At 52.2% G+C, this 23,893-nt stretch overlaps 11 protein-coding genes across 11 annotated transcripts; 7 read left to right on the top strand and 4 right to left on the bottom strand.

Moving 5' to 3' along the window:
• Nucleotides 1–689: 689 nt before the first annotated feature.
• Nucleotides 690–842, bottom strand: PHYSODRAFT_422660 (hypothetical protein; the record flags this gene model as incomplete). The annotated part of the gene is made up of 1 exon (XM_009533539.1): nt 690–842. A coding segment is annotated over one exon (153 nt), but the record flags the coding sequence as incomplete, so codon positions are not given.
• A 422-nt stretch (nt 843–1,264) lies between these two features.
• PHYSODRAFT_286788 (hypothetical protein) lies at nt 1,265–2,270 on the top strand. The gene has a single exon (XM_009533538.1). The coding sequence runs from the start codon at nt 1,364–1,366 to the stop codon at nt 2,201–2,203; it is 840 nt and encodes a 279-aa protein (XP_009531833.1). The 5' UTR covers nt 1,265–1,363; the 3' UTR covers nt 2,204–2,270.
• Nucleotides 2,271–3,531: 1,261 nt separating this feature from the next.
• PHYSODRAFT_317073 (hypothetical protein) lies at nt 3,532–4,373 on the top strand (the record flags this gene model as incomplete). Its single annotated transcript, XM_009533537.1, has 2 exons — nt 3,532–3,897; nt 3,966–4,373. 2 exons carry the CDS (start codon nt 3,532–3,534, stop codon nt 4,371–4,373), a joined length of 774 nt encoding a protein of 257 aa, XP_009531832.1.
• Nucleotides 4,374–5,575: 1,202 nt separating this feature from the next.
• PHYSODRAFT_517440 (hypothetical protein) lies at nt 5,576–6,298 on the top strand (the record flags this gene model as incomplete). Its single annotated transcript, XM_009533536.1, has 2 exons — nt 5,576–5,741; nt 5,799–6,298. Coding segments are annotated over 2 exons (666 nt in total), but the record flags the coding sequence as incomplete, so codon positions are not given.
• Nucleotides 6,299–7,009: 711 nt separating this feature from the next.
• Nucleotides 7,010–9,811, top strand: PHYSODRAFT_516350 (hypothetical protein; the record flags this gene model as incomplete). Its single annotated transcript, XM_009533535.1, has 3 exons — nt 7,010–7,200; nt 7,315–8,185; nt 8,231–9,811. The coding sequence occupies 3 exons, from the start codon at nt 7,010–7,012 to the stop codon at nt 9,809–9,811; spliced, it is 2,643 nt and encodes an 880-aa protein (XP_009531830.1).
• Nucleotides 9,812–9,885: 74 nt separating this feature from the next.
• Nucleotides 9,886–11,721, bottom strand: PHYSODRAFT_514914 (hypothetical protein; the record flags this gene model as incomplete). The annotated part of the gene is made up of 1 exon (XM_009533534.1): nt 9,886–11,721. One exon carries the CDS (start codon nt 11,719–11,721, stop codon nt 9,886–9,888), a length of 1,836 nt encoding a protein of 611 aa, XP_009531829.1.
• A 181-nt stretch (nt 11,722–11,902) lies between these two features.
• On the bottom strand, nt 11,903–12,373 carry PHYSODRAFT_303541 (hypothetical protein; the record flags this gene model as incomplete). Its single annotated transcript, XM_009533533.1, has 1 exon — nt 11,903–12,373. The coding sequence occupies one exon, from the start codon at nt 12,371–12,373 to the stop codon at nt 11,903–11,905; it is 471 nt and encodes a 156-aa protein (XP_009531828.1).
• A 1,374-nt stretch (nt 12,374–13,747) lies between these two features.
• On the bottom strand, nt 13,748–14,370 carry PHYSODRAFT_286787 (hypothetical protein). The gene is made up of 2 exons (XM_009533532.1): nt 14,302–14,370; nt 13,748–14,228 (listed from the first exon to the last, which is right to left on the bottom strand). The coding sequence occupies exon 2, from the start codon at nt 14,074–14,076 to the stop codon at nt 13,786–13,788; it is 291 nt and encodes a 96-aa protein (XP_009531827.1). The 5' UTR covers nt 14,077–14,228; nt 14,302–14,370; the 3' UTR covers nt 13,748–13,785.
• A 1,165-nt stretch (nt 14,371–15,535) lies between these two features.
• On the top strand, nt 15,536–16,159 carry PHYSODRAFT_286786 (hypothetical protein). Its single transcript, XM_009533531.1, has 2 exons — nt 15,536–15,605; nt 15,679–16,159. The coding sequence occupies exon 2, from the start codon at nt 15,831–15,833 to the stop codon at nt 16,119–16,121; it is 291 nt and encodes a 96-aa protein (XP_009531826.1). The 5' UTR covers nt 15,536–15,605; nt 15,679–15,830; the 3' UTR covers nt 16,122–16,159.
• Nucleotides 16,160–17,038: 879 nt separating this feature from the next.
• PHYSODRAFT_412758 (hypothetical protein) lies at nt 17,039–17,218 on the top strand (the record flags this gene model as incomplete). Its single annotated transcript, XM_009533530.1, has 1 exon — nt 17,039–17,218. A coding segment is annotated over one exon (180 nt), but the record flags the coding sequence as incomplete, so codon positions are not given.
• A 76-nt stretch (nt 17,219–17,294) lies between these two features.
• Nucleotides 17,295–17,904, top strand: PHYSODRAFT_515885 (hypothetical protein; the record flags this gene model as incomplete). Its single annotated transcript, XM_009533529.1, has 2 exons — nt 17,295–17,601; nt 17,654–17,904. The coding sequence occupies 2 exons, from the start codon at nt 17,295–17,297 to the stop codon at nt 17,902–17,904; spliced, it is 558 nt and encodes a 185-aa protein (XP_009531824.1).
• Between the last annotated feature and the right edge of the window lie 5,989 nt (nt 17,905–23,893).

The following is a 23,893-nucleotide window of genomic DNA, read 5'->3' as shown; positions in this document are numbered from 1 at the left end:
CTTGCATATGCGTAGAGTGTGATGAGAAGGCCACCGGTGGTTGCGTGCAGGCCAGCTTGACGCTGTTCCCCGCTGTCTAACTTCAAGCACCTTCTGGGTGGTGCTGGACCACGCTGTCGGTCGTCGATTGCAGGTCTGCACGCTTCAGCCGATGACTGCGTTTTGATCACGGAGGCTCGCCCTGGGAATCCGGTTGGGTCAGGCGTTGGCCGGAACTTTTAGAGGACCAGCGTCCAAGTACCTGCGGAGATCGTGACACCAGCGCAGACGAGCCGCGGCTTCGAAGCGGGAATCCCCCCGCTGTCAAGGGATCTGTCAAGCTGGCCCGCGCAGCGCCCTGCGACCTCTACCTCGAATCTTCATCATCAGCAGCGTTGATAGCAGGCTCCAGGCAGCGTCACACGATGACAATGTAGCAGCGTCCAGGAGCGCGAGGTGTCCTCGGAGCGACCAAAATATGGCTACCAGGACAGCGTATCCATCATGGCGAAACGTCGCTAAGGTTTCAGAGATCTATGGCGCGAGCGACCTGTCTGTCCGCTTGTCCAGCGATGTCCCCCATCTACCTAATACATGTACAGTAATCTGCCCGAGTAAGGAACGCCTGATATATATAAAGACGCATAATATATAAATTGATGTTAAGTTGAGTATACTTTTCCAATGTACTGATTTAGTTCTTTCAAAATGAACTGAAGAGCAGCTTTACCTACGAGTCCGGAATGATTCCAACAGTGGCGTATGGTCGAAGCACTAACCTTTGACCAGACATCCTCGCACCACAACAGCGATGTCAACTGGTCGACCTCGTAGGGATTATCTAGCCCTTCACCAAGCCGGTCGCATCATTTTAAGTGAGGCGGAGACGCTTGGACGGTGTGGACTTCATGGGTGGAGTGGGGCTTGTGGGGCGAGGTGCAAAAGCAAAAGTGCGAGTCTACCACTACGGTACATGTAGTTTGAAGTCTAGTAAGATCGCTAAATGCGCGCCATTTTTCAAACGAGGGTGGAGAGCTGATGATTGGCACCAGATTTTTCACCTTAGTACCTCAGTACCTTACATCCCCCTATCGCCACATCGACTGGAAAATAATATTAAATATGGGAGGCTATTAGTTGTACACCCGTTCCTTATTCGGGCAGAATTCTGTACAACGGCCAAGTCGGCCGTGGCAGCAGGCGCAGAGGGCCTCCCCATCGTACACTCACACTCGGGAGCCCGTGGCCGTGACAGCCGTGGGCACGAGGCCATTGGCCACTTGACGTCGCCCCCAGAGTAGCCGTAGCCCAACTCAGTGTCGAGAAGGAGGAGAGCGGCCGCCATGGACAATCGAGTGAGATCTCCCGGACGAAACTTGAAGCCATGCCGGTCGGCGGGCCGGCGACGGTCGGTCAAGCACTCCTCGTTTGGTTGTTTTCGTGGCCGCATTCGCCGATTTGCGCCCAACCACCAAGCACCATGGCCGTAGTCGCCGACCACGAGCTCACCGCCGTGTGCCAGTTCCTCAACGAGCTGAGCCTCGACGAGATCTACCGGCTGGACCTGGCCACCTGCGACGACGCAGCCCCGGCCTCGGACGATAGTGTCTGCAGCGACGACGAGACGGACTCCTCCTCGTCCACCGTGACGGGCGTCACCACCGATGAGGGCAGCGACGTTGAAGACCCACCGAGATCCGTCGCTCTCGCGTCTTCAAGGAAGCGCGCGGCCGGCCAACCCTCGGCCACCGAGTCCCCGACCAAGAAGAAGCGCGTGCCCAAGTCGGAGCTCCAGCGCGCGCGCCAACGGGTCTACGACAAAAAATCCCGGTCCAAGAAGCAGTTGTCGCACAAGGCCCTGTGCGAGACGTTTGTGCCCGCGCTCGAGCTCTTCGTGGAGCTGATGGCGAAGCGCGTGGGGCAGACCGAGGTGGTGCTCCGATTGCTGCGCCTCGCAGACGAGAGCGAAGGCGTCAGTGCGCCGCCCCCCGCTCACTTCCAGCAATGGTCGGTGAACGAAAGAGCGATCAAGTTGAGCAACGAGTGGCTGCTCAAATGGAGCGAGAACAGATCGACCGAGACGGGCAAGTTCTTCATGCGCGGGCAGGCCAAGGAGATCGAGCTGGAGATGGAAAGGCTGGCGGCGGTTGGCGAGCAGTTAGCTTCTGTCCAGGCCGAGCTGCGGTGGCGACTCGGAGGACCGACGCTCACCTTTACGTTTTAGTCTTGTTTAGTTTCTCATGTACTACGTAGTTGTGCAATTTTAACAAATATTTACGTCCGTCATCTGCACAATAGCAGTGTATTTACGTCCGTCACCTGCACAATAGCAGGTGACGGACGTAAGTATTTGTTAAAATTGCACAACTACGTAGTACATGAGAAACTAAACAAAACTATTGTCGCCTATCGCCTCGAGACCCGCCGTGACCTGGACCAACTTCGGCTGCTTGCACAAGAGAAACTTAAATGGAAAGCCCTCGAGAGGGCAATTGTCGCCGCACTGCCGGCGAAGAAGGACCCGACGTATGCGGACACCACCTTATGCCGTCGACTAGCAAAGCTGAGCCTAGCGACAGCATAGTGTGGCAACGCGAAAACGTAATACATTACATTACCTGCTATTGTGAAAACCGATTAGTTTGTCCTGCTGAATCGACCAGTAAAGCATCGCTCACAGAGGATTTGGAGGATGCTAAATCGGGGATGCCTCAATTATAATCGGAGTATAAATCGTTCATCGGTCTCGTAATTATGTGCAGCCTTTTCGATCAACAGACATCACCTCGGCCCGAGACTCAACCTGTCGCCTCCGTATCTCAGTTGCATGAATTATAGCGTGCAGCTTTTCCTGCTTAGTCCTGCTGTTAGCATTGAAGCCTTGACTATTATAGCCAAGAGCGACTGCAACGATTGTTGTCTGCGCGGCTGATTTAGCCTACAAGGAGCGAATGCCGGTTGCACATCGGTCAGCTCTGGCTAAATCGGCTGATTAGCAAACCTAAATCCGATGCATATGATTTGGCTCTGCAAGTCGCCCTTGCTAATAATCTTGAGGCTAAATCGATGTGCCCCAGTCTAATTAGGAGGTCGGATTTAGTAAATCGGGGATCTTATATCTTAATAAACCACTAAATCGGCCGATTTACAATCCAATAAGACATTCTAATCGGTTTTCACAATAATTACTAAGCAAATACAAGCTCGGCCAGGTTTTGACAATTTTACTACGGGGTTCAAGGAAACCTTTTTCCGGGAGCTTTTGCCCGAGTCGCCAAAGAGTGACATGGCGTCCCCCTTCTTCCTTTTCTTGCACCGTTCGCTGGCCACGAAGCGCGGACCCATTGGCGGCGAGGTCCTCGAGTGGGTGAGGAGCTTCATGTCCCCCCGACAACCGCACGATGCCGATGGCAGGCAGGGCTACCCCAGACCCAGACGTTGCACTCGAGGGTACTGAAGACACGCGATTCATTTGCGGTCGTCTGAGTTGCCCCCGGTCGGACGGACCCCTCACTCTTCATTTGGCGCTGCGTCACGGTCACGGACTCGAGCATGACGGACCCTGAGATGTCCTCGGTCTGGAAATTCGTGGCCGAAGCCAACCTCGACGAGATTTTCAGCGGCCCCGCGACTATGGACATCGCCAACGACGTGGCCAACACCTTGGTGTCGTTCCACTCGGGTGGCCCGGTCAACGCTAACGATACTGCCGTCGTGATCAAGACCGAGCCTTGTGCAGTATCGGACACGTCGTCGGAAGTTTCTTACGACGACAAAACTTCCGTGGCGTCCTTCAATTCGGACGAAACGAGCGAGGACGAAGACATCAAGCCCCTACTAATCGACGCAGCGACCACCGCGGAGATCAAGCGGCTGAAGCAGAAGGCGTACGACAAACGCTACCGCGACAAGAAGAAGGTAAAGTTTTCGGTCATTTGTTACAGGGTTTTGGGCTCTACACTAACGCCGTGTTTTGTTGGATTAAGATTGAGAAGATATTGCTGGCCAAGGATTTCGTGGCCGGGTTGAGGCTGCTCAACGCCCTGCTGGAAGATCGCGTTGAAAGGACGAGAATGGTCGTCATGACGAGGAGATTGGTCTCTCTCGAGCAGGAAACTCAACCAATTGCTGCATGCGAGAGGGACCGGAAGACAATCGAGAAGGAGGTCAAGGAGCAGCTTGCTCTGAACCAAACGGCGACGGAGTACGCCGAGTCGTGGACGACGACCTGGACGAGGGTCAAGCTTGAACAGGGGAAATATTTCCTCAAGGACACGGTGGTGGACATTAACTTCTACATCCAAGGCCTGGCCAACCTCCGCGAGAAACTCACAGAGGCGACCACCGAGCTGGAGTGGTGCATGGAGCAGAAGCCCAACGGGGTGTGGGTGTAGTTGCTGTTAATCCACCGAGTAGTACTGTATACTGTAATAGTTGTAGTTGTAGTGTAGACGTAAAGATGCAGCGGTCTAATGGAACTCTCCATGCACCTTCTACATGATGACGCGGTCGTCTTCACTTCAGCGTCCCCAGATCGGATGCTTCTCTGCGTATCAGGGTGGACACCTGGCCTCTTTCATTCTTCTTCTTCCCTCGGGGCCACCACACCATATAGTACCCATGGACGACATCGAGCTGCAATCCATGGAGAATTTCCTGAATGAGTTCGACGACAGCGAAATCCCTGCATCCCCTACCTCTGTTGAGGAGCAAGACATCACCAGCGCTAATGCGGCTGCACTTCTCCTCGATAAAATCCTCGAATCTTCGCTGGCGACACTCAACTCGGAAGAGGAGGAGACCGAAGAGAGCGATTCCGAGGACGATCTGCCCCTAGCAGTCATCACGTTCCGGGCTTCCAGGAAACGTTGCCTAAGCTTACAACGGAAGTATGACAAGAAATTCCGCAAGAAAAAAGGGGTGCGTGTGCTGTGGATGTATATAGTAACGGTACTCTTTACTAATTTGTTGTTGAGTACAGCGCAACCATGTCGCGATGGCCGAGACCTTCGTGGCCGGGCTAAAGCTGCTCAATAGTCTGCTGGAAGATCGGATTCAACGCACCAAGACCATCACGATGACGAGGAGACTTGTCAACGTGGATCGGAGCGACAAGTGGTACGAGGTCGACCTGTACACCATCGAGCAAGAGGCCAAGCAGAAAGTGGCACTGAACCACGCAACGATGCAGCTCATCGACGTGTGGGTCGTCACGTGGCACCACAACAAGACTGAATACGGCCAGTACTTCCTGAAGTCGTGGTTACCGCAGATCGACAATGGCATTGGTGAGCTGGCAAAGGCCGGGGAGAAGCTGGCGGAAGAAACGATGGAGCTTGAGTTCTGCATACTGCAAAAGCCGAGTGGGGTCTGGATTTAATATTCCTTGCTATTGTCATGAACGTACTCATCCGATTCATTTCGACGTTTGTTTTCCATTTTAGATGGAGGTCTGGGCAACTCATCGCCGTTATCAAGACTTCGATCACACAGTCTCAATTGGCACCAAAGTTGACTAATGTCGAGTCTTAATTTGTCTGGTGTCACCGCATCCCATGCCATCTCTTCATCTCAACGCTATTGTGCACGAAACACCATGAACAACGCGCCCTCTTTTCGGGAGCCTAGACGGCGATCACGGCAGAGTTTCCGCAGCCAGGAGTTGTTGAACTCGCTCACGCTTTCGGCCGAAGCCATTACGCTTCGAGCCGATTCTGGGGACCCCGAGGAAGCAGCGGCCCGAGCGGCATCGCGACGAACCAGTCGGGCGCAGACGTTCAAAGCAGAGAAGCATCGGCCTCCCGTTCACGACGGTGCAGTGCGAGGAGTCACCACCGTGACGCACGCAAAGATCATGACGCTGAAGAAGCTCAAGTCCATGCGCAAATACCATATCGGCGTTCACGGGCCACTAAAGGAGGACGAAGAGGAAGCAGGGGAAGAGGAGGAGAAACGAGTGAAGATCGAAGGTCTGTCTGTCAAAGTTCGACGGAAGTCGGTGATGCCGATAGACCCCGCCGTCTTGCCACGGATCAATCTCACCTCCCCAACACGTAAAAACACAGTTAAAACACCGCACGAGAAGCACGCCATCGGTAAGTTCGAGACGCTCGACAGCAAGTGGAAGGCCACCATTGACGGCGAAGTGGAGAAGTTCATGTACCCGAGTCTGAGGCTTGAGCCGCTGTACGCGCAGGAGGAACCGACTCCAGATGAAGACGCCACCACGGATGAAACTCTCGATGACAAGGCCATGCCGTCTCCACGAACCATCGATGAGGTACTCGCGAATACATCGAAAGTCAGTTGGGAACTGGAGCACGTGATTGCTAGCCCCGCCGCACCCGTTATTGTGCAAGAAGTCGACAGTAAACGCTTGAGGTTTGACCAGAAGCTTCAAGACGCCGAGGCGATGCTGCGTAAGAGAGAAGCAGGTGCAATGAGACTGGAGCAGCGAGTTGATGGCCTACCATCGAGGAAATTGAGCGTATTGAACGCGGTAAGCACCGATACAAATGTACTCGAAAATCATCCGATCGTTCCATGGCTTTATGAGGAAGCTGAATCACCTCAGCAACAGCAGCAGCCAATTCCTCGCCTCCCAAAAGCTCGAAAGTTCATCAAGAAGATCCAGAAACACACAACGAACGCTGGACAGATCGAGTATTACGCCGACAAACAGCATCTCTTTCCAAAGTGGAAGAAGGTACAAGTAGCACAACACCATCAGCAGCTCAGCCCTCTCCCTTTCCACAAAATTCGCCAAAAGACCGACAATTATGATGACGATCACGGGTTTTCTTGGCCTGATGAAGACAGTGACGATGAACCTGAGCGACAAACTGCGAGCCAGCTATTCGGGAAGCTCTCGCCGCGCTCGCTGTTCTACCACGAATGCGTCAAGACGCAGATTCTACCCGAGCCGATCTTCTCGAGGATCAACGAGGTGGCAGCCCCCACCTCTCAACCTCCCACAGCACGAAAATCATCCTCAGCGCCTTCTTCTTTCGCTGCAGTGGCATCATTACTCATGAATTCCAGGAGTAAAAACTCTAACGATCGTCCTGGTCGTGGCAAGCGTCATCTAGCTCTTCAGCTGCAACAGTTCGGGCTTGGAGATGCCAAGATCATCGCTCTATCCACGTCACTTCGAGAATTCCAGGCCATCCAGGTCTTAGACCTCAGCGACAACCGCTTAACCGACGCTTCTATCATCCCGTTGTTGGAATCCCTTGCGGCCGCCACGGACCGTGAAGCGGATGACACTCAAGATTTCGACGACCGATCCCCAAAGGCCAAGCTTCTAGCTGCTGCAAAGCGGCATAAGCGGGACAGTGTCGACAACTCCTCGCTAAAGTCCGGGTGTATGCTCACTGTGCTCAACCTGAGCAAGAACGAAGTTGGTCGGGAAGGGTGTAAGCAGATCGCCCGCTTTCTGGCTGTCTGCAGCACTCTCACATACTTGGATCTATCCCATACAACACTGGGCGGCGACGACGAGGCGTTTGCTCCTGTTGCGGCTGCAATTGAGTCACATCCGTCCTTGAAACGAGTCAATCTTTCGCATAACTCGCTCGGTGAGCGTGGAGGAATCCTGCTCGGTGCGATGCTGACGACACCCACTTGCAACGTGCGGGCGCTGGACGTGTCTTGGAACAGCATTCGACGTACTGGTGCTGTGGCTTTGGGGATCGCGATGCGCACCAACACTTCGTTGCGAACGCTTCACATGAGCATGAACCGATGTGGGGACGGAGGTGGAGAGCAATTGGCAGCGGCGCTGGCATGCAACACGACGCTCACGCAACTCGATCTATCGCACAACGCACTGACCGGAGCGAGTGCCGTGGCCTTCGGCTTCTTCTTGCGTCAAAACCGCTCTCTACAGACGCTGGACATGAAGGACAACAGCCTTGGAGAAATCGGAGCTCGCGCTCTTCTGCGTGCTATTGCGTTGGGCTCGCGCTGTGAGATCAACTTGTCTGTTCACGACCTGGAAACTTCATCTGTTGGCTCGACTCGAGCTGGCAACACGTCCGCCATCTTCGATGCCAGGCTGCCGTCTGCGTCTTCTCCATTTGAGCTCAGGATAGGGGAATCTCCTTTTGCCTTCGCTGTCGCGAGTGAATTGCTCGATGCTGCGTTGATTCAAGGAAGGTGCGCGCTCTCAGACATCAGCTACGAAGAGGATGGAGGCAGAGGCGATGTATCCGCTGCCAGCACGGCGAGGAGCAGATCGGCCAGGGCCAAGTCAGCCCGGGCCAAGTCGGCCAAGAGGAGGTTCGTCTTGGCCGTAGACCAGGAGCGTCGCTGTCTCTACAGCGTAGCGGGCTCGAGCAAAGCACCTTGGAAGCTGCCTGCGAGGGGAACTCTGCGTGCAGCAGCGACATTCCTGCCCCCACCGCTCCCCCGCGGGCCTGTGTCTTGGCTAGACGAGGACTCCTGCCTTGGCCTCATCCACATCGTCAAACGCGGCTTCTCCTCGCGCGATATGATCAGTCTATTGGACTTGGTGCTCGCGGACCTGCAGCTAACGACCACGCAAGCCTCGTTCTTCGTATCTCATCTGCACCCTTCGTTGCCAAAGCTGGAGCTCCTTGGCCGACTGTGGCCGTGTTTAATTGACGGCGATAACGTCTTCAGCTTCCTGCAGCAGCACTTGACTCAAGCGGAGCAGTGGAAACTCATCGATCGCTTCGGCCCGGTCACCATGCAGTTCTCGACCGCAAACCCAACGGGCCACTGGACACTGACACTCCGAGATACGCGCCATCGCAAGCTGGCACTCTGGTTCGCCTCGTTGAACGCCCACCACGCGGCCACCCTGGCCCGATACCATCCCAAGCGGACAGACTGCAGTCAATACGGCCGCGGCTTCTACTGGCGCAACGTCTTCTTCAACCAAAAGCCCATTCAGCTCACGTACACATTCTTCGATCGACTGCCGTACGAAGGAATCCTCGAGTTCGACTACGTCTCGCCGATCCGGCCCGAGGACAAGTACATTGAAGACCACAGCTTGGACTTCCCGGAGAATTCAGAGCTCGACCAGAGCCTAATTCAGGCAACACAGACGGCAATGACAGACCAGGAGCTGGCCACTTTGCTAGCTCAGGTCGGCGCTGAGGTCTGCGCGATCTACGTGCCCGTCCACAAGCGGCAGAATCTCAAGTATCACCTGGTACTGTTCCATCTCGCCATCGCCGGCCGACGGATACTCACACGACAAGCCCACCACGTTCTCCAGCACTTCCCGAAGAACTACGAGTCAGGCCGACTGCGCGCGTTGGTGGCCATGCACCACGCGATTGTCGACTTGGAGTGCTTTGGTGAGTTACTCGAGCGTCTCGCGATGACTGATCGGCCACGAGTGTACGTGGGTTTGGGCTATTTGAGCACGATCATGCCGCTGGCTGTGGACATGGACTTCGAGGTGGACTTCACTCGCGACGACGAGAAGATGTTGCTACGTGCGCTTGTGGACTTGTCGATCTCGTGCCCCATGGACATGATCCGGATCGACAGCACGCGGTCCACCGTCCTCATCATCTACTCCATGTACCAAACCAACACCATCCCCGCTGCTGGCCGCATCTGCTTCCGCTACGTCACGCACCAAGCTGCAAACCGTCTCGAGTGGCTGCGCGCTCGTCAACAGATCTACCGCCACTTTCTCTGCGGCGACCGGTTGAAGAGCTTGAGCGACACTGCGGCACTCGCACTGGCAGCGAATGCTGGTAACAACGATAACAGTAGCAGCGCCACCGCTGGAGGTACTGGTACAATCGGCAACGCAATAGAAAGCGGGAACCCAGCGACATCTCCAGCCTAGTTCGAAGCTGTCTTCATCCATTGAGTGTATTTTTCCTGTAGCATCATCAACCGATGGATCCAGAGCTCCCTGACCTAGAAGATATCAATGTTAATAATCTTGATGTCCTTGAGAGGCTTGTCGGACTTGTCCACGCGCGCGCTTTCGATGTTTGAGACAGTATCCTTACCCTGCTCGACGCGGCCGAACACAGTGTGCTTGTTGTCCAGCCACGGGGTCGGTACGGTCGTAATGAAAAACTGCGAGCCGTTGGTACCCGGACCAGCGTTGGCCATCGAAAGTGTGAACGGCCGATCGTGTCGCAAGCTGCGGTGGAATTCGTCCTCGAACTCGCCGCCCCAAATGGACTCGCCACCCGTGCCATCTCCCAGCGGATCACCGGTTTGCACCATGAAGTTTTTGATCACACGATGGAAGATGAGGTTGTCGTAGTACCCGTTGCGCGCGTGAGTGCAGAAGTTTTCCACGGTCTTGGGGCACTCCTTGCCGAAGAGCTTGAGCGTGATATCTCCCATCGTCGTGTGCATGACTGCCGTCTCACCAAGCACCTTGGACGTGCTGGACTCCGTGGCCACCTGCGCCTCCTCGAGCGTTGGCTTCTCGTTGAAAACGTCGCGGCCGGCACCAGCGCTGCCGTCTTCGCCCTCGTCCTCCTCGGGCTCACGAGATGAGAACAGAAAGAAGCGGTTACGCTTGAATGACGTGCAGAACAGTGTCGGGTCGATGTTGTCGCGCTCATTTGCGGAGTCGGACATGACCTCGGCTTCGTGCTTGAGTCCAGACGCAGCCTTCAGGTGCTTCTCGAACTGCGTGTTGACCTTGGGCTTCCCTTGGAACAGACTCAGCCGCAGGAAGCGGTCCGAGCTTTCTACCTTACCCAGCACCTTCACAACCTTGTTCGTCTCGATGTTCAACACCTTGATACCAGCCAGCGTAGGGTACAAGATGAAATGGCCTGACTCGTCGAACACGCAATTGGAGACCACGTCCGAGTTGGCCAGCTCTCGCTCCACGGCGGCACGTCGGCCAAAGTCCAAAGCGTCGAGGTGCAGCGTTCCGTCAGCTTGGGCGTCCTCGAACACCGGAAGACTCTCGTCGTACTTGCGCCGCATCTTCCCTGTGGCGAACCTGAAGACCCTAATCTGGTTGTCCTTGGCCGTCACGACGAAGCTCTTGCCGTCGGCCGAGACGTCAATGGCCGTGGCGTACGTTTTGCATTTGGCCAGTTCGTATAGGTCCGTCTCTCCCTTAAACTTGAACTTGGCCAACGACTTGTCCTTCGGGAACTTGTACGTGTCCGCGTCCCAGTACTCAATGATCCCCTTCTGGTCGGCCGAGATGACGCAGTTGGCCACTGGGTTGAAGGCCAACACCGTGACTGGGGCCGCATGTAACTGGCTGATAGTGTGCACGGGTTCGCTGGCCGCGCTCTCGGCCGTGTAGATCCTCAGGGCCGGGCTGTTCTTGTCGGCCACTACGACCTTCGGCTCGATGGCCCCTTTGGCCGAGATCCAGCCGCACTCGGCCGGCGTGAAGGCCACGCTCAGCATGTTGACCATGTCGAAGGCCAGCACGTCGTAGAACTTAATGCTGCGGTCCGCCGACGTGCTGCAGAGGCGCAGGCCGTCGGCCGACACGGCCAGGCCGTGCACCTCCTTGAGGTGGGCCTTGTAGTGCTTGACGAACTCGATGCCCTTGGCCATCTTCTTCCAGAACTTGACGTGGCCGTCCACGCTGGCCGTGATCACGAACTGCGTCTCCGGGGCCACTAGCACGTGCGAGACCGCGGCCCGGTGCATGAAGCTGCGCTCGTACATGGCCGCGCTCGGCAGGTTGCGCAGGTACGCGGCCTCGAACGGCAGCTTCTTGTGCTTCTTCCTCGCCGGCTGGGCCGGCATGGGCATCGGCATCGGCATCGGGCCATCGTCGTCCGAGCTCGCGGCCTCGTCGCGCGCGTGGACAGGCATCGCTACGGCCAATTACGATGTGATCAAATGCGACGAAGATGATTAGCTGTAGCCATATCGAATAGGAGAGGGATCATGTTGAAGTGATAAATCGATGCTATTGGGGTGCTTTTTGGTCCCTTGTTCACAGCGTTTGGACCGGCAGGTGTCTAAGACGCTCGGCTAGATAGCGCTGCATGGCCTGGCCGATCTTGATCCATAACGGCGAGCTCAGCGTCAGTGGGCAGAATGAGGCCCGGCCGCTCTTCAGCCACGAGTCCTTTTCGATGGACGTGATCATGCCGACAAAGCGGTTGGAGGTCGGGTTTAGGATCGGTCCACCGGCGGTGCAGTCGTAGATGTTGTCGACCTTGACTACTCCGCCGCTGATAGAGTCAATCTGAGCGCGTAACCCCAGCGGCACCGTTTGCTGGAATCTCTCGATCATGCCTATCCCAGCCACCACGACCTGTTGGCCGTCTTCCAGGTCAGTTTCCGGTATCAGGCATCGCGCCAGCGGCACGCCTCGCTCCTGCTTCATCAGAGTCACGCCGTACTCATCGAAGTCCTTGACTTGCTCCACGTAGCATTTGATGCGTCGTCTTCTGCCAGACATTTGTCAGTGCTGAGCTTCGGAGACACTGATGGCCGTGAGAAAGAAGCCCTGGGTCGAGACGGCAAACCCCGTACAATGTCCGCTCGTGTCACTCGCTGCAGGCAGGTCGATATCTCGCATGCAAAAGGCAGCTCTGCCCGACACGGCCAATGTTGGCTGGTCGCAATATCGTTGCCGTTGAGCTTCGTATTCTTTCGTCTCTCGCTCTCGGCGTTTGCGATCTCGCTTGAGCTGCGCGGCCATTTCTTAAAAGGGCAGGGAACTTGGATGACCCTACTTTGGGAAATGAGGAGAGATTCACTAAAAGTTCTTGTCCGAATACATCTATCGCTCGGACACTAAGTTCTGATGGATACTCACATGACTGAAAATGTTGGTTTATACTGGGATAGGAAGCAACGTTAGTGCTGCTATCGCACACCAAATAGGATTATATCCGTGGTATGTCAAGTCAAACGATGCCCCTCTTGATATATTTTCTTGAAACCAGTACGACTACGGTGCTGCACTGGGCCCTCCAAAAGGTTGGGCAGACTGAACCGGTAGGATACCTATCACACCGGTATGGCCCCGGTGATGCCTCCAGGGGGGAGGGTCGCAGTTCGTAGGAAAGGCTAATTGTGGTGTACTAGTTGCGTCTACCGTAGTTGTGGTGTATTGTCTGCTAGCCGCAGTAAGCAAGCATACCCATCATTACTAGCCTAGAACTCACAAGGGAGGAACCTAAGTAAGTAGGTTAATTTGTCTTTTTTCCGTAAATTTAAAAAAATTACGCAAGCTTGCTCTCCTCACATAGCTACAGTGAAGACAGTGAAGACGTAAGCATATTCTAAAACCCTGTAAGCGTGAAATACGGTACGATCAAAGGTCCTGATCACCAAGACGCGAATCTAATAAAAATGACCACCGTAGCAAGTTACCTGCGCATGAACTTTTAAGTTTTACCTGTTACTAAACACACTCAAATGCATATCCCACCTAGGTGGTTTGTCGGCCCTTCGCTTGGTAGTAATGCTAGTGATATCAATGCATGACGGAACCTTTAACTCGACCAGGTGCAGACATGTTTCCCGACCGGAAATCCACGCACCTCCTGTTAGTGGTTTCTGGCGCGTAGACATGAATCAGTCGTGCGTTATTAATATCTATTAGAGAGCTTTCACAACCAGTCCTAATCCGAATTGTACTTAATGCTGACTTTATCGGAGTCACTGACCGCACACTTTGGATTAGAACGTTTGGGTGAGCATGGTTTCCTCGCAGTAAGCTTTCCAGATGACGCAAGTGGGCTCGACGTTAAATCGAGCTGTACAATGCGCATTTAATTGTCGTAACGGAGATGTAGTTAAATGATTATCACACCAACAACCATGTGGGGAACTAGATTTCTTTATTTTCCAAATGAAAAAAAATCACAAGCGACTTGGGCGCGCCTCACTTGCGGCGCACAAGTCGCAATAATAAAATATTTTCTCTGAGCTTACGTTAACACTAGGACGTATCGAGATAGTCTTGCGTTCTTTGAATTCGGTCACACAACCCGCCTGCACAGGATCGAGGTTCGCAGCGAGTAGATTATCTTGCAGTCGGACGCCTTTACGCACGTGCTGGTAGACCCTTCCAGCGTAACTTTGTCTTTCGGGGCGTCCTTCAGATCGTGATACAGAGTCTTGACCTTTCCCAGCAGCGAAGGCCTCGAACATGCCCCGACAAGCATTAAGATCAGACGAGTTGTCGATACCGCAGCAATTGTGGCCGAACACATTCGTGCTGCACACGTAGTTGTGCCTTAGCTAACTACTGCCTGCATATGAATCACCCCCTAGAGCACCAGCACGTCCAAACGCGTCGCATTCTACAGTACAATCAGTGAAAAACAAAGTTAAGGCCAAGTTTCTCTATTTTAATGATTGAAATCATAGGAGTACCTGAAGACTCAAGCGCAGGTTGCTGCTCCTTCCTGCCCTTATGCGAGCATCCAATTCATGTCCGTTCTCCTGTTCAGCGAATTCTAAAATGGCATTAATCAAACCGGCCCCGCTCGGATCGGGAACATCATGGCCTATACCACCATCTAAAGGTCTTCTGGCCTATACCTTTGATTTTGTCCCCCCCTGAGTTATGTGTCCAACACTAGTTAATCCGTATACAAATGCTTAGATAAATCGACTCAATACAACAGTAAGTCATTCGAATGCATACAAAACTCAATATATTTGATTTCAATACAAAAGTCAAGAAAATAATTCTGGCGATACCGGTATCTGACATCAAACAGGTAGTAACGACAGTTCTTACGAACTGCGAATAAATCAGGATGGAACCGGTCCGAGGCCGGTCCAAACGGGGGGAGCGGACAGCGCCCGAATAAATCCTGTGTGGGCTGGGCTATCAGCACTTCGTCGCTTCCTATCCCAGTACTTTTGAATTTGAATTTGTTGCGGTTTAGATGGCTATCTACTCCCAGGATCGCGCTCAGCTGTTCCTATCCCAGTACTAGGGCTCCGCGAAGGCTGGGATAGGAGAATTTTGGTATAAACTCCCTCTTCATTTTAATTGATTACTTTTCTTATGAGCTACGGTCATCTCCTGTGCCTGCTTCGCAGCCGCAGCATCTGTCAGAAATTGGCCTTAAGACTGTAGATGCCAGATATCAAGTGGCAATGTTTTACAAAATTAAAAATGCGAACCTTGGCTGAGATTTGTTTGCAGCTTGTAGAAGTTTTATACTTGAAAATGCAAATGCTTATCTCTAGTGCTATTACAGTTTTCCGCCTCAATCGTTATCTTTACTTCAATTCGTTCACTGCTCGAATATATATATACTGAATCATACCGGTGTCGTCGGTTGCACACCGGTTGGTTCTGCCCACGCATATTCGCTGTTGGATGTCAGATACCGGTATCGCCAGAATTATTTTCTTGACTTTTGTATTGAAATCAAATATATTGAGTTTTGTATGCATTCGAATGACTTACTGTTGTATTGAGTCGATTTATCTAAGCATTTGTATACGGATTAACTAGTGTTGGACACATAACTCAGGGGGGGACAAAATCAAAGGTATAGGCCAGAAGACCTTTAGATGGTGGTATAGGCCATGATGTTCCCGATCCGAGCGGGGCCGGTTTGATTAATGCCATTTTAGAATTCGCTGAACAGGAGAACGGACATGAATGGGATGCTCGCATAAGGGCAGGAAGGAGCAGCAACCTGCGCTTGAGTCTTCAGGTACTCCTATGATTTCAATCATTAAAATAGAGAAACTTGGCCTTAACTTTGTTTTTCACTGATTGTACTGTAGAATGCGACGCGTTTGGACGTGCTGGTGCTCTAGGGGGTGATTCATATGCAGGCAGTAGTTAGCTAAGGCACAACTACGTGTGCAGCACGAATGTGTTCGGCCACAATTGCTGCGGTATCGACAACTCGTCTGATCTTAATGCTTGTCGGGGCATGTTCGAGGCCTTCGCTGCTGGGAAAGGTCAAGACTCTGTATCACGATCTCAAGGACGCCCCGAAAGACAAAGTTACGCTGGAAGGGTCTACCAGCACGTGCGTAAAGGCGTCCGACTGCAAGATAATCTACTCGCTGCGAACCTCGATCCTGTGCAGGCGGGTCGTGTGACCGAATTCAAAGAACGCAAGACTATCTCGATACGTCCTAGTGTTAACGTAAGCTCAGAGAAAATATTTTATTATTGCGACTTGTGCGCCGCAAGTGAGGCGCGCCCAAGTCGCTTGTGATTTTTTTTCATTTGGAAAATAAAGAAATCTAGTTCCCCACATGGTTGTTGGTGTGATAATCATTTAACTACATCTCCGTTACGACAATTAAATGCGCATTGTACAGCTCGATTTAACGTCGAGCCCACTTGCGTCATCTGGAAAGCTTACTGCGAGGAAACCATGCTCACCCAAACGTTCTAATCCAAAGTGTGCGGTCAGTGACTCCGATAAAGTCAGCATTAAGTACAATTCGGATTAGGACTGGTTGTGAAAGCTCTCTAATAGATATTAATAACGCACGACTGATTCATGTCTACGCGCCAGAAACCACTAACAGGAGGTGCGTGGATTTCCGGTCGGGAAACATGTCTGCACCTGGTCGAGTTAACCCTTTTGTTTCCAAAACGCAGCATGATGCATCGTTTTGCAAAAGTGGATAGTTTGCTATAGAAAAACGCTGCATCATGCTTCGTTGAACTACCTTGTTTTCTGCTCACACTGGCCACAAAACGGGCGCTTGCGGAACGGCTATATCGGAAATGTATAGTTTTGGCCAATCAATGTGTGGCAGCATAGGACGTGTCACATGATTTATCTTGTGAACTGGTGTATCGTACGCAACTAAAATTAATTCGTGAAGGAAATTACCTATCTGGCAGATTGTTTCCATTAGCTACTTCCCTGTCGCTCGAAAAGAGTCATCAATGAAGCGTGAGCATAGAATTTTTGGAGATTATATGCAAGAAAGTATGCCATACTGTATCTAGTACCATAGCTCTCGAACTAGCGAGTTCGTTGTGTGCATCACATCGACAAAAACGTAGCTACTGCCCAATTATTCAAACTATGTATACGTGTATGTCATACTTTATCCGATATATTTGCCCCGCCTGCAGACTAGAGTGTGTATCACAACTGAACTAGTCATGCCAAACTTCAGCGACGACGAAGATGCCATGCTAGTAAAGCTAGTGGGCCAATACAACAGCGTAGGAGGGAAACCAAATTGGCCGTATATCACAGAAGCCATGAGTATTTACGGCATACCACGAAAGGTACTGCAAAATCGGCTCAAGACTTTGAAGAAAACTTATGGAAAAGATTTATCGAAGTTCAGGCATCGCAGTGCTCAAGGCGTGATCAACTGCTCTCGTAGCATCAAGTATCGTTTAATCTAAAGCCCACGAGGGTATGGAATCGCTCGTATCGTCGCTTTTTGCGCACGTCAAAGGCAAGGATGTTCGCCAATTATCGGGTTGCGCACACTTCAATGCAGGCGAGACGACTTTCGCGGGTGTTAAATCAGTTGTTGACCATCTTCGACTTACACCTGCAGATGTCTTCGTCGACATTGGCAGCGGGATCGGGAATGTCGTTGTGCAGGTGGCGTTAGAGGCATCAGCCAAAGTGTGCGTCGGCATTGAGGTGAGAGGGGAACTGGTTGAGATTGCTGAAGATATCGTTCGGCAACACGGCCGTGTGCTCCCCCAACTAAGCAGTATACACCGACATTCGCAAGTTGGATGGAACTGCCGTCGATCTATTGCAAGGTGCTATGGTTTTGTTTTCGAACAACAAGCTATTTGAGGAGACAGCTAACCAAGCTCTACAAGATCTTGCCTGTCAAGTCAACCATGTCTCAAGAGTTGTCGTTATGGAGGCGTTTTGCCCGCGCCACAGACAGTCATGTCAACGCTTGTTTTGCGCTCTTTTCGGACCACCAATACTACTGGGAATTGTCGTAACGTGGACAAGTAATGTGCAGAACGTGTATTGCTACAAGAAGATAACTACTGCCTAGCCAATAGATTACACCGTTAGCCTTCGTGATCCGTTGAAACATGCGACTCCATGGCTGGAGAGAAAAATGCCGCACTTCGTTTGTCTGCCAGTAGCTTGCAAGAACTTCTCAAATTCCCGTTTGCTGTAAAGAGTTGTTTGGGCAAATAGAAGTTGTGGAACTTTTGCCAGCACGTCCACAGAGTGTTTGGACACGCAAATGACTTTGGGGGGCCCTCGAAAACCTGCAAGCACAACGACACATTGTGCTCGCCGCAATACACTGTCGATTCTGTAGGAAACCGATCTTCGAAGCGACAGATGACGCATTCGCGTTTGCGCCGCGAGTCCGGGAACACTTGCCACGAGCGCCGAGGTATACATGCCTTCACTGGCGTAGTTGGTGTCCTCACAAGTCCTTCTTTTGATGGAGTTCATAAAATATCCATCCTCGTAAAGTAGACCAGTGTCACATAGTGAATTTCTCCAGCCTCCGTTTACCAGGGTGAGCTCAAAAACAAAAGTACGATGGGGTCACGACCTTTGTTCCCCTTCCCAGCTAGCTTCCTCGTGATGAACGCATTGCACCTAGCAATATCAATAAAAGCCATCGCTAGCTTCTGTGCCAGCGCCGAAAGGTATGGCCATCTGCCACCGAAAACCGAGAACGTAGCTGATCTAGTCTGTCAACACCTTGCATCTTTTGGTTGTACTTAATCACACAACGTGGTGCGCCGAACTTCACTTTATTGTTCGCCACACGACGCTCCACTTCAGTCATGGTGGACGAATCGGCATTGGAGACTATATTAACCACCGATCCATCAACCCACGAGGCCGCAATGATCTTGTTTTTCGTGCTCACTCCTTGCCTCATTGCGCCTCGTTGCCTTTCTTCGAGATCATGAAGCACCGAGGAAAGTGCTTGCTATTTTCTCGACCCAAACAACCGCAGACTCTCAAGAAGCTGGCAAGACGTGTACACCTTTGCCAATCCAAGTTGGCAGTAGTGTAAGGCAAAGCCGACAGTGCCGTAAATACGAAAAATATTTTTTCAAAAATTTATTTTCGAGGATTAGTACAGACCAATGTGGATTTAGTCCACAGCAAACATCTAAGTTCCATACTCCATGGGCTCGCTACGAATAGCAGTGGCGACAGAGAGCGCACAGTGTCGCGCCATCTTGTTAACAAGGCGCATGTCAATGCAAGGCATGCAGTGCTCCGCGGCTTTCTCGAGCAGTCGCATCCTACGCTCCGTCTTCTGGCCGTGCGGCACGTAGACCATCTCATCGTTGCTCAAGCCCAGATACGCCTTGATGCGAGCTTTTAAAACGCTAAAACCACCTGAACAATAATACATTGTATCGCCTCAGTACCTCTAAGTATATCGAACCAAAAGATAAGCTAACCGTACCTTCGATCGGGTTACACATAGGCGAGTACGGCCCTAGGCGTAGCAACTCCAGATCCGCCCGCTGTTGGACGAGATCCTCCGTCTGGCAGTGGGCAGGCGCGTTGTCCAGGACGATGACGATGGTCTTGCCGAGAAAGTGGTCGCGGTACACGTCGTGGGCCTTGACCGCGTCGTATACCTCGTCCACAAACTCGGCATTGACCTCCATCTTGATGCTGCCACGACGCGTGGCGTAGTGCACAAGGCCGACTTCGGGGGAAACTGCGCACTGCACCTGTAAGTTAGCCCCCTTAGAGGGAGAGAACTTGACGATAGCGCGTTGTCCGACAGGAGCGCGGCCTTGCGTCCGCTTACAGTACAGGTTGTAGTTGGTCTCGTCATAATACACGATAAAAGCACCGTTCAGCTCATGCTTCAGCAACGCTTCACCAAACACCCTCCTCTTCTCGATATTTACAGCATTATTGCAGGTCTCGGGCTCTACGCGAACCTATCACTTAGTACAGTAGATGGTAAAAGTGATAGCATAATAACTTGAAGGCGTACCTGCTTAACAGTGTAAAGCTTTTCGCAAAGCGTCTTACTGATCAACGAAGTGCTGATGTGCACCCTGAAGTCGAACGCAAGCATTTCCTGCATCTGCACGAGTGTGTACTGGCAGTTGTCTTCCAGGTAGCCCACGAGAGCTTCCTCCATTTCTGGAGTACACTTCGTGCACGCCGCCCGCGCGCCGCCTCTCTTCTTGACATCAGCGGCTTGGCGGTGGACGATGTTGCGGGCATTAGTGGGAGGGATGCCGTTGCAGTCGGCAACCAGCACCCAGTCACGCCCTTCTCGGTGTGCATCGAGCACAGGCGTGCGGGCCGCAAGCCCATGCTTCGGCTCTTGGGGAATGTTGCCGGCGGAGACAGTCTGTTACTGACCAGTGATTTGCGTTTGCTCTGCACTAAATCCACATTGCTCTAAATACTAATTTCAGAAATTATTTTCCGATTTTTGGATGTTACTTAAGTTACTTCACACCATTTTGCTTTACACTGCTGCCAACTTGGATTGGCAAAGGTGTAGAAGTTGTCGGTGTTGACAATTCTCTTAGACCCATGAAACGGTCGAGTAGCTTCAATCACATGCTTCCTTACTTCGGATGAAAATGCCGTCGCCGCCTCCAAACGCGCAATTGCATCGTCGTCTTCCACTCCAGATAGGTGAGAAGCCATATCACTCGAACAATGAAGCCGAAACTTCACTGCTAACCACGTCGACGAGCAGCAGCACATGTAGATCTTATAATGATACTTGCCCGTGGGTTTGGATGCATTGAAGAAAATCAGATGCCTTGCATAGCGCGATCGGCATGCGATGCTCGTTTCGTCAACAGCACAGTCGCGCCCAATGTCAACGAACTTAGACGCACGGACCTTAAGCAGGTTCAGCAATGGGCGAACTCGAGCGGCTGGGTCTCGAGCCAAATCAGCAGGGTCCACATCATACCGAAAGCACAGGTTGCTGCGGATGTGCTGAAATCATCACAGTCTCGAGACCCAGGCTGCCCACTCCAAGAATGCTGTCTTCTACTTGACCCAATAGTTGGAATACCCCCCCCCCCCTTATCCACTAACGTCATGTAGAAAAGAATGCCAATGACGCGCATCATTTCATCCAAGCTGACCTTTGGCTGCTTGAGCGGTGCGGCATACTTGTTTGTATTCTCCACTACCTTCTTCCAGAACGAGATTGGCAAGTAAGCGAAGAAACTCGATACAGCAGAGTGCTCGAAAACAGGCTTGTATTTTCCATGCAGCCTTGTGTCGAAGGAGCCGTCTTCACGCGTAAAAGATCTGTGGGTGCTTCCAACGCGGCATTCGCGTAAAACTCCATCTCAGCAATCTTCTCCACTTCAGCTTGGTCTTCCGGAAGCTCCTCGGCTCCTTCGAAACGAGCATTGGCTTCATCGATCTCGACGAAGTCGTCCCAGATATCATCAATCTCTTGTGCCTCATGATACGGTCGGCACAACGCATCCCAGGCATTTGGCCCGAGTTCAATGCCAACAGCACGAGCGTGGTTAATCACTCCCTCTGATGCCTTGTCGTAGCTCACATAGTGCACGTGCTTCTTTGTCTGGTAGCGGGTTGAAGTCCAACGTACTTCAAACTCAACAGCACCGTTTCCGCCCTTGACGCGCCGCTGCCGTGAAACCATCCCAGTCAAGTAGTTTGGACTAACTTCACTATACAGCGCAGCAGTCATCCACGACTCGCGATCAGGCCGAAAGCAGACATGACTGCCTATCTTCACATTGGATGCTTGTCCACACGGCCCGTCCACTAGATCTTCACTCTGCAACCTCGCACTGTTGCTTTCGACGGTAGACATCTCTGCTCCATCGTTCCTACCGCGCGTAGTGCCCGCTAGAAGTCTCTGCTTCTTCTTTCTGAAGGATTTCACAGCTGCAGCACTGAGGTTTGTCTCCGGCTCCCAGCTATTATCGTCGGAGTCATAGCCCCCCATTTCACAAAGAACATACCGTTATCTTCTTCCAGAATTCTGTCGATCTCGTATCTTGCTTGCTTGCATCGCTCGCGTCAACCTCATTCTCGATGCTACTGTCTGTCGCTTTGTCGAACTCGAGGTTCCGCTTGGCCTTCTTTCGGTTTGACCTACGCGTCTGTTTCCTCGACTTTGCCGGCCGCTTGGCCATCTTCTTATCTTCTAGTGCTTTCTAGGAGACATAATGCAAAGTGAGAATGAGAACACCCACCAACCTTTCGACCATATGCAAGGAGTACATGTGCGGACAGGGTAACGAAAAACGCAAGGCCATATGTGCAACAACGCTATACCATCACCATTACCAGATTACCCCGCTTCCATAAGACATTGAAACAGCAACCTACATGCCTGTCCACCCCAACAAGCCAGACAAAAACCTCTGCCGCTCAGGCACCACCTTAACGCAAGCAGGCTGACCTTACTCAAGCGCACACGACAAAAGGTTTCCAGGTTCTGGGGCCCAGCATACAGCTTGTTGGTTCATACAACTTGTTGGTTCATAATATACGCGCACAGAAAATACTCTCTCCACATGTTCCGTGTGTAACAGCGCACAAACGAGGATGAAGCACAGCAACCAGCGCAATTCTGCCGGTCTGCCGACCGTTGTGTGCTGATCTAGGCGCTAATACCTGGTCAACTTACAGAAGGCGAAAGATGGAAGCTGACCTACCGAGGGTCTCTCGGAGTATTCTTTCTCGATGTCAACATACATCAAAACGACACCCTACAGCTTCAGTATCCACGGCACAATTGCACACACGCCAAGATATAGACGCCAGGATCTGCATAGGCGTGGTCATGCTCGTCTACAGAGGCAACTTGCCGCATCCTAGTGGTTTTCGGCACTGTCGTCTGGGACTCCCGAGCTTGGCTTCTGCGAGTCGCAGGGCAACAAGTGGATGTCCTCGGGCGCAGTGTCGGAAGCCAAAAAAGGTGTACAGGTCTGGCGAGCGCTTTTGTGGTCCTGCTGCGGACAAGTTGTTGAACTCTCGTGCCAGCAAAAAAGACCGACCGAAGAATTTCACCGAGAATGTAGTATTGAGACTACAGAGCGCGGATGGTCAAACAAGCAAGGAGGTTAACTCGCATGATGGATACGCTGAATCTGCTGCTGTATCGGTCTCTGTCGTCGCCGGTAAAGGTCGAAATGACGACTCAAGTTGTACGCAAGTCGAGAACCGTGATGATACTGCTGACGAGGGATTAGTGTACGCAATTGTGGATCGCATGCCGGTAGGGCTTGCGTATTGGTACAGGGTCCAGTGGCGAGATGAGCCTGATGGATACCGGTGGGCCGACTCATGGCTGCCCAGGAAGCGTTTGCTGGAGGACGGCTTTGAGAAAGCATGTGCGGTCGTGGACATGTGGAAAGCGTCTAAGTACGCGTCGTTTCACGAGTTTTGCCGAAGAAATGGACACGTGCACAATATCGGTGCCTCGCCGTCAGCGAATGGAAAATGTGCAGTTGTTGCTGTGGAGACTGCAGTTACGCTTCTCGGTAACTCTGGTTGGGCACCCCCCGGGTGCTCTGGTGCATTTGTGGAGTACTGCGACCAGCGGGGTCGATCCTTGTCGCCTGACGGTCTGACCACTCGAGAGCTTCGTTTCTACATCAAATACCTGAATGATCGGTGGGTGTGGTAGTTCGAAGACAAGTCAGATCAGCATCCGCGTATTCGATGACAATTTGCTAGGAGATGTCAACGACAAGAACGCGTCGGAAGTATTGGTGAAATGCGCTCTAGCGGAGTTTACGTGTGCGCTGCCTACAGCTCACTACGAGTGACGCACTGCTTTGCGATCAAAGTTTTGAGTGGTGATAAGCTCATTTACGATGACAACAATGTTGCGGTGGAAATTCAAGCCTATGACGCAGAGTGGATCATGGGGATTATCTTTTTGCGCCGAATCGCGCTATACCTCCCTTAGTATTTTTGGCTGACAGCGTCTTCGTCTTAGGTATTACCTCGATTGGCTTAGCCACAATATGCATTACGGTAAGACTGAGAGTTTTTTAAATGAAGCCTTGGGTTTGTTA

This window comes from Phytophthora sojae, assembly GCF_000149755.1.
Source record: "Phytophthora sojae unplaced genomic scaffold PHYSOscaffold_7, whole genome shotgun sequence".
Lineage (NCBI taxonomy): Eukaryota > Oomycota > Peronosporomycetes > Peronosporales > Peronosporaceae > Phytophthora > Phytophthora sojae.
Note: the sequence above shows the minus strand (reverse complement) of the source record. Positions and strands in the feature narration are given on the sequence as shown.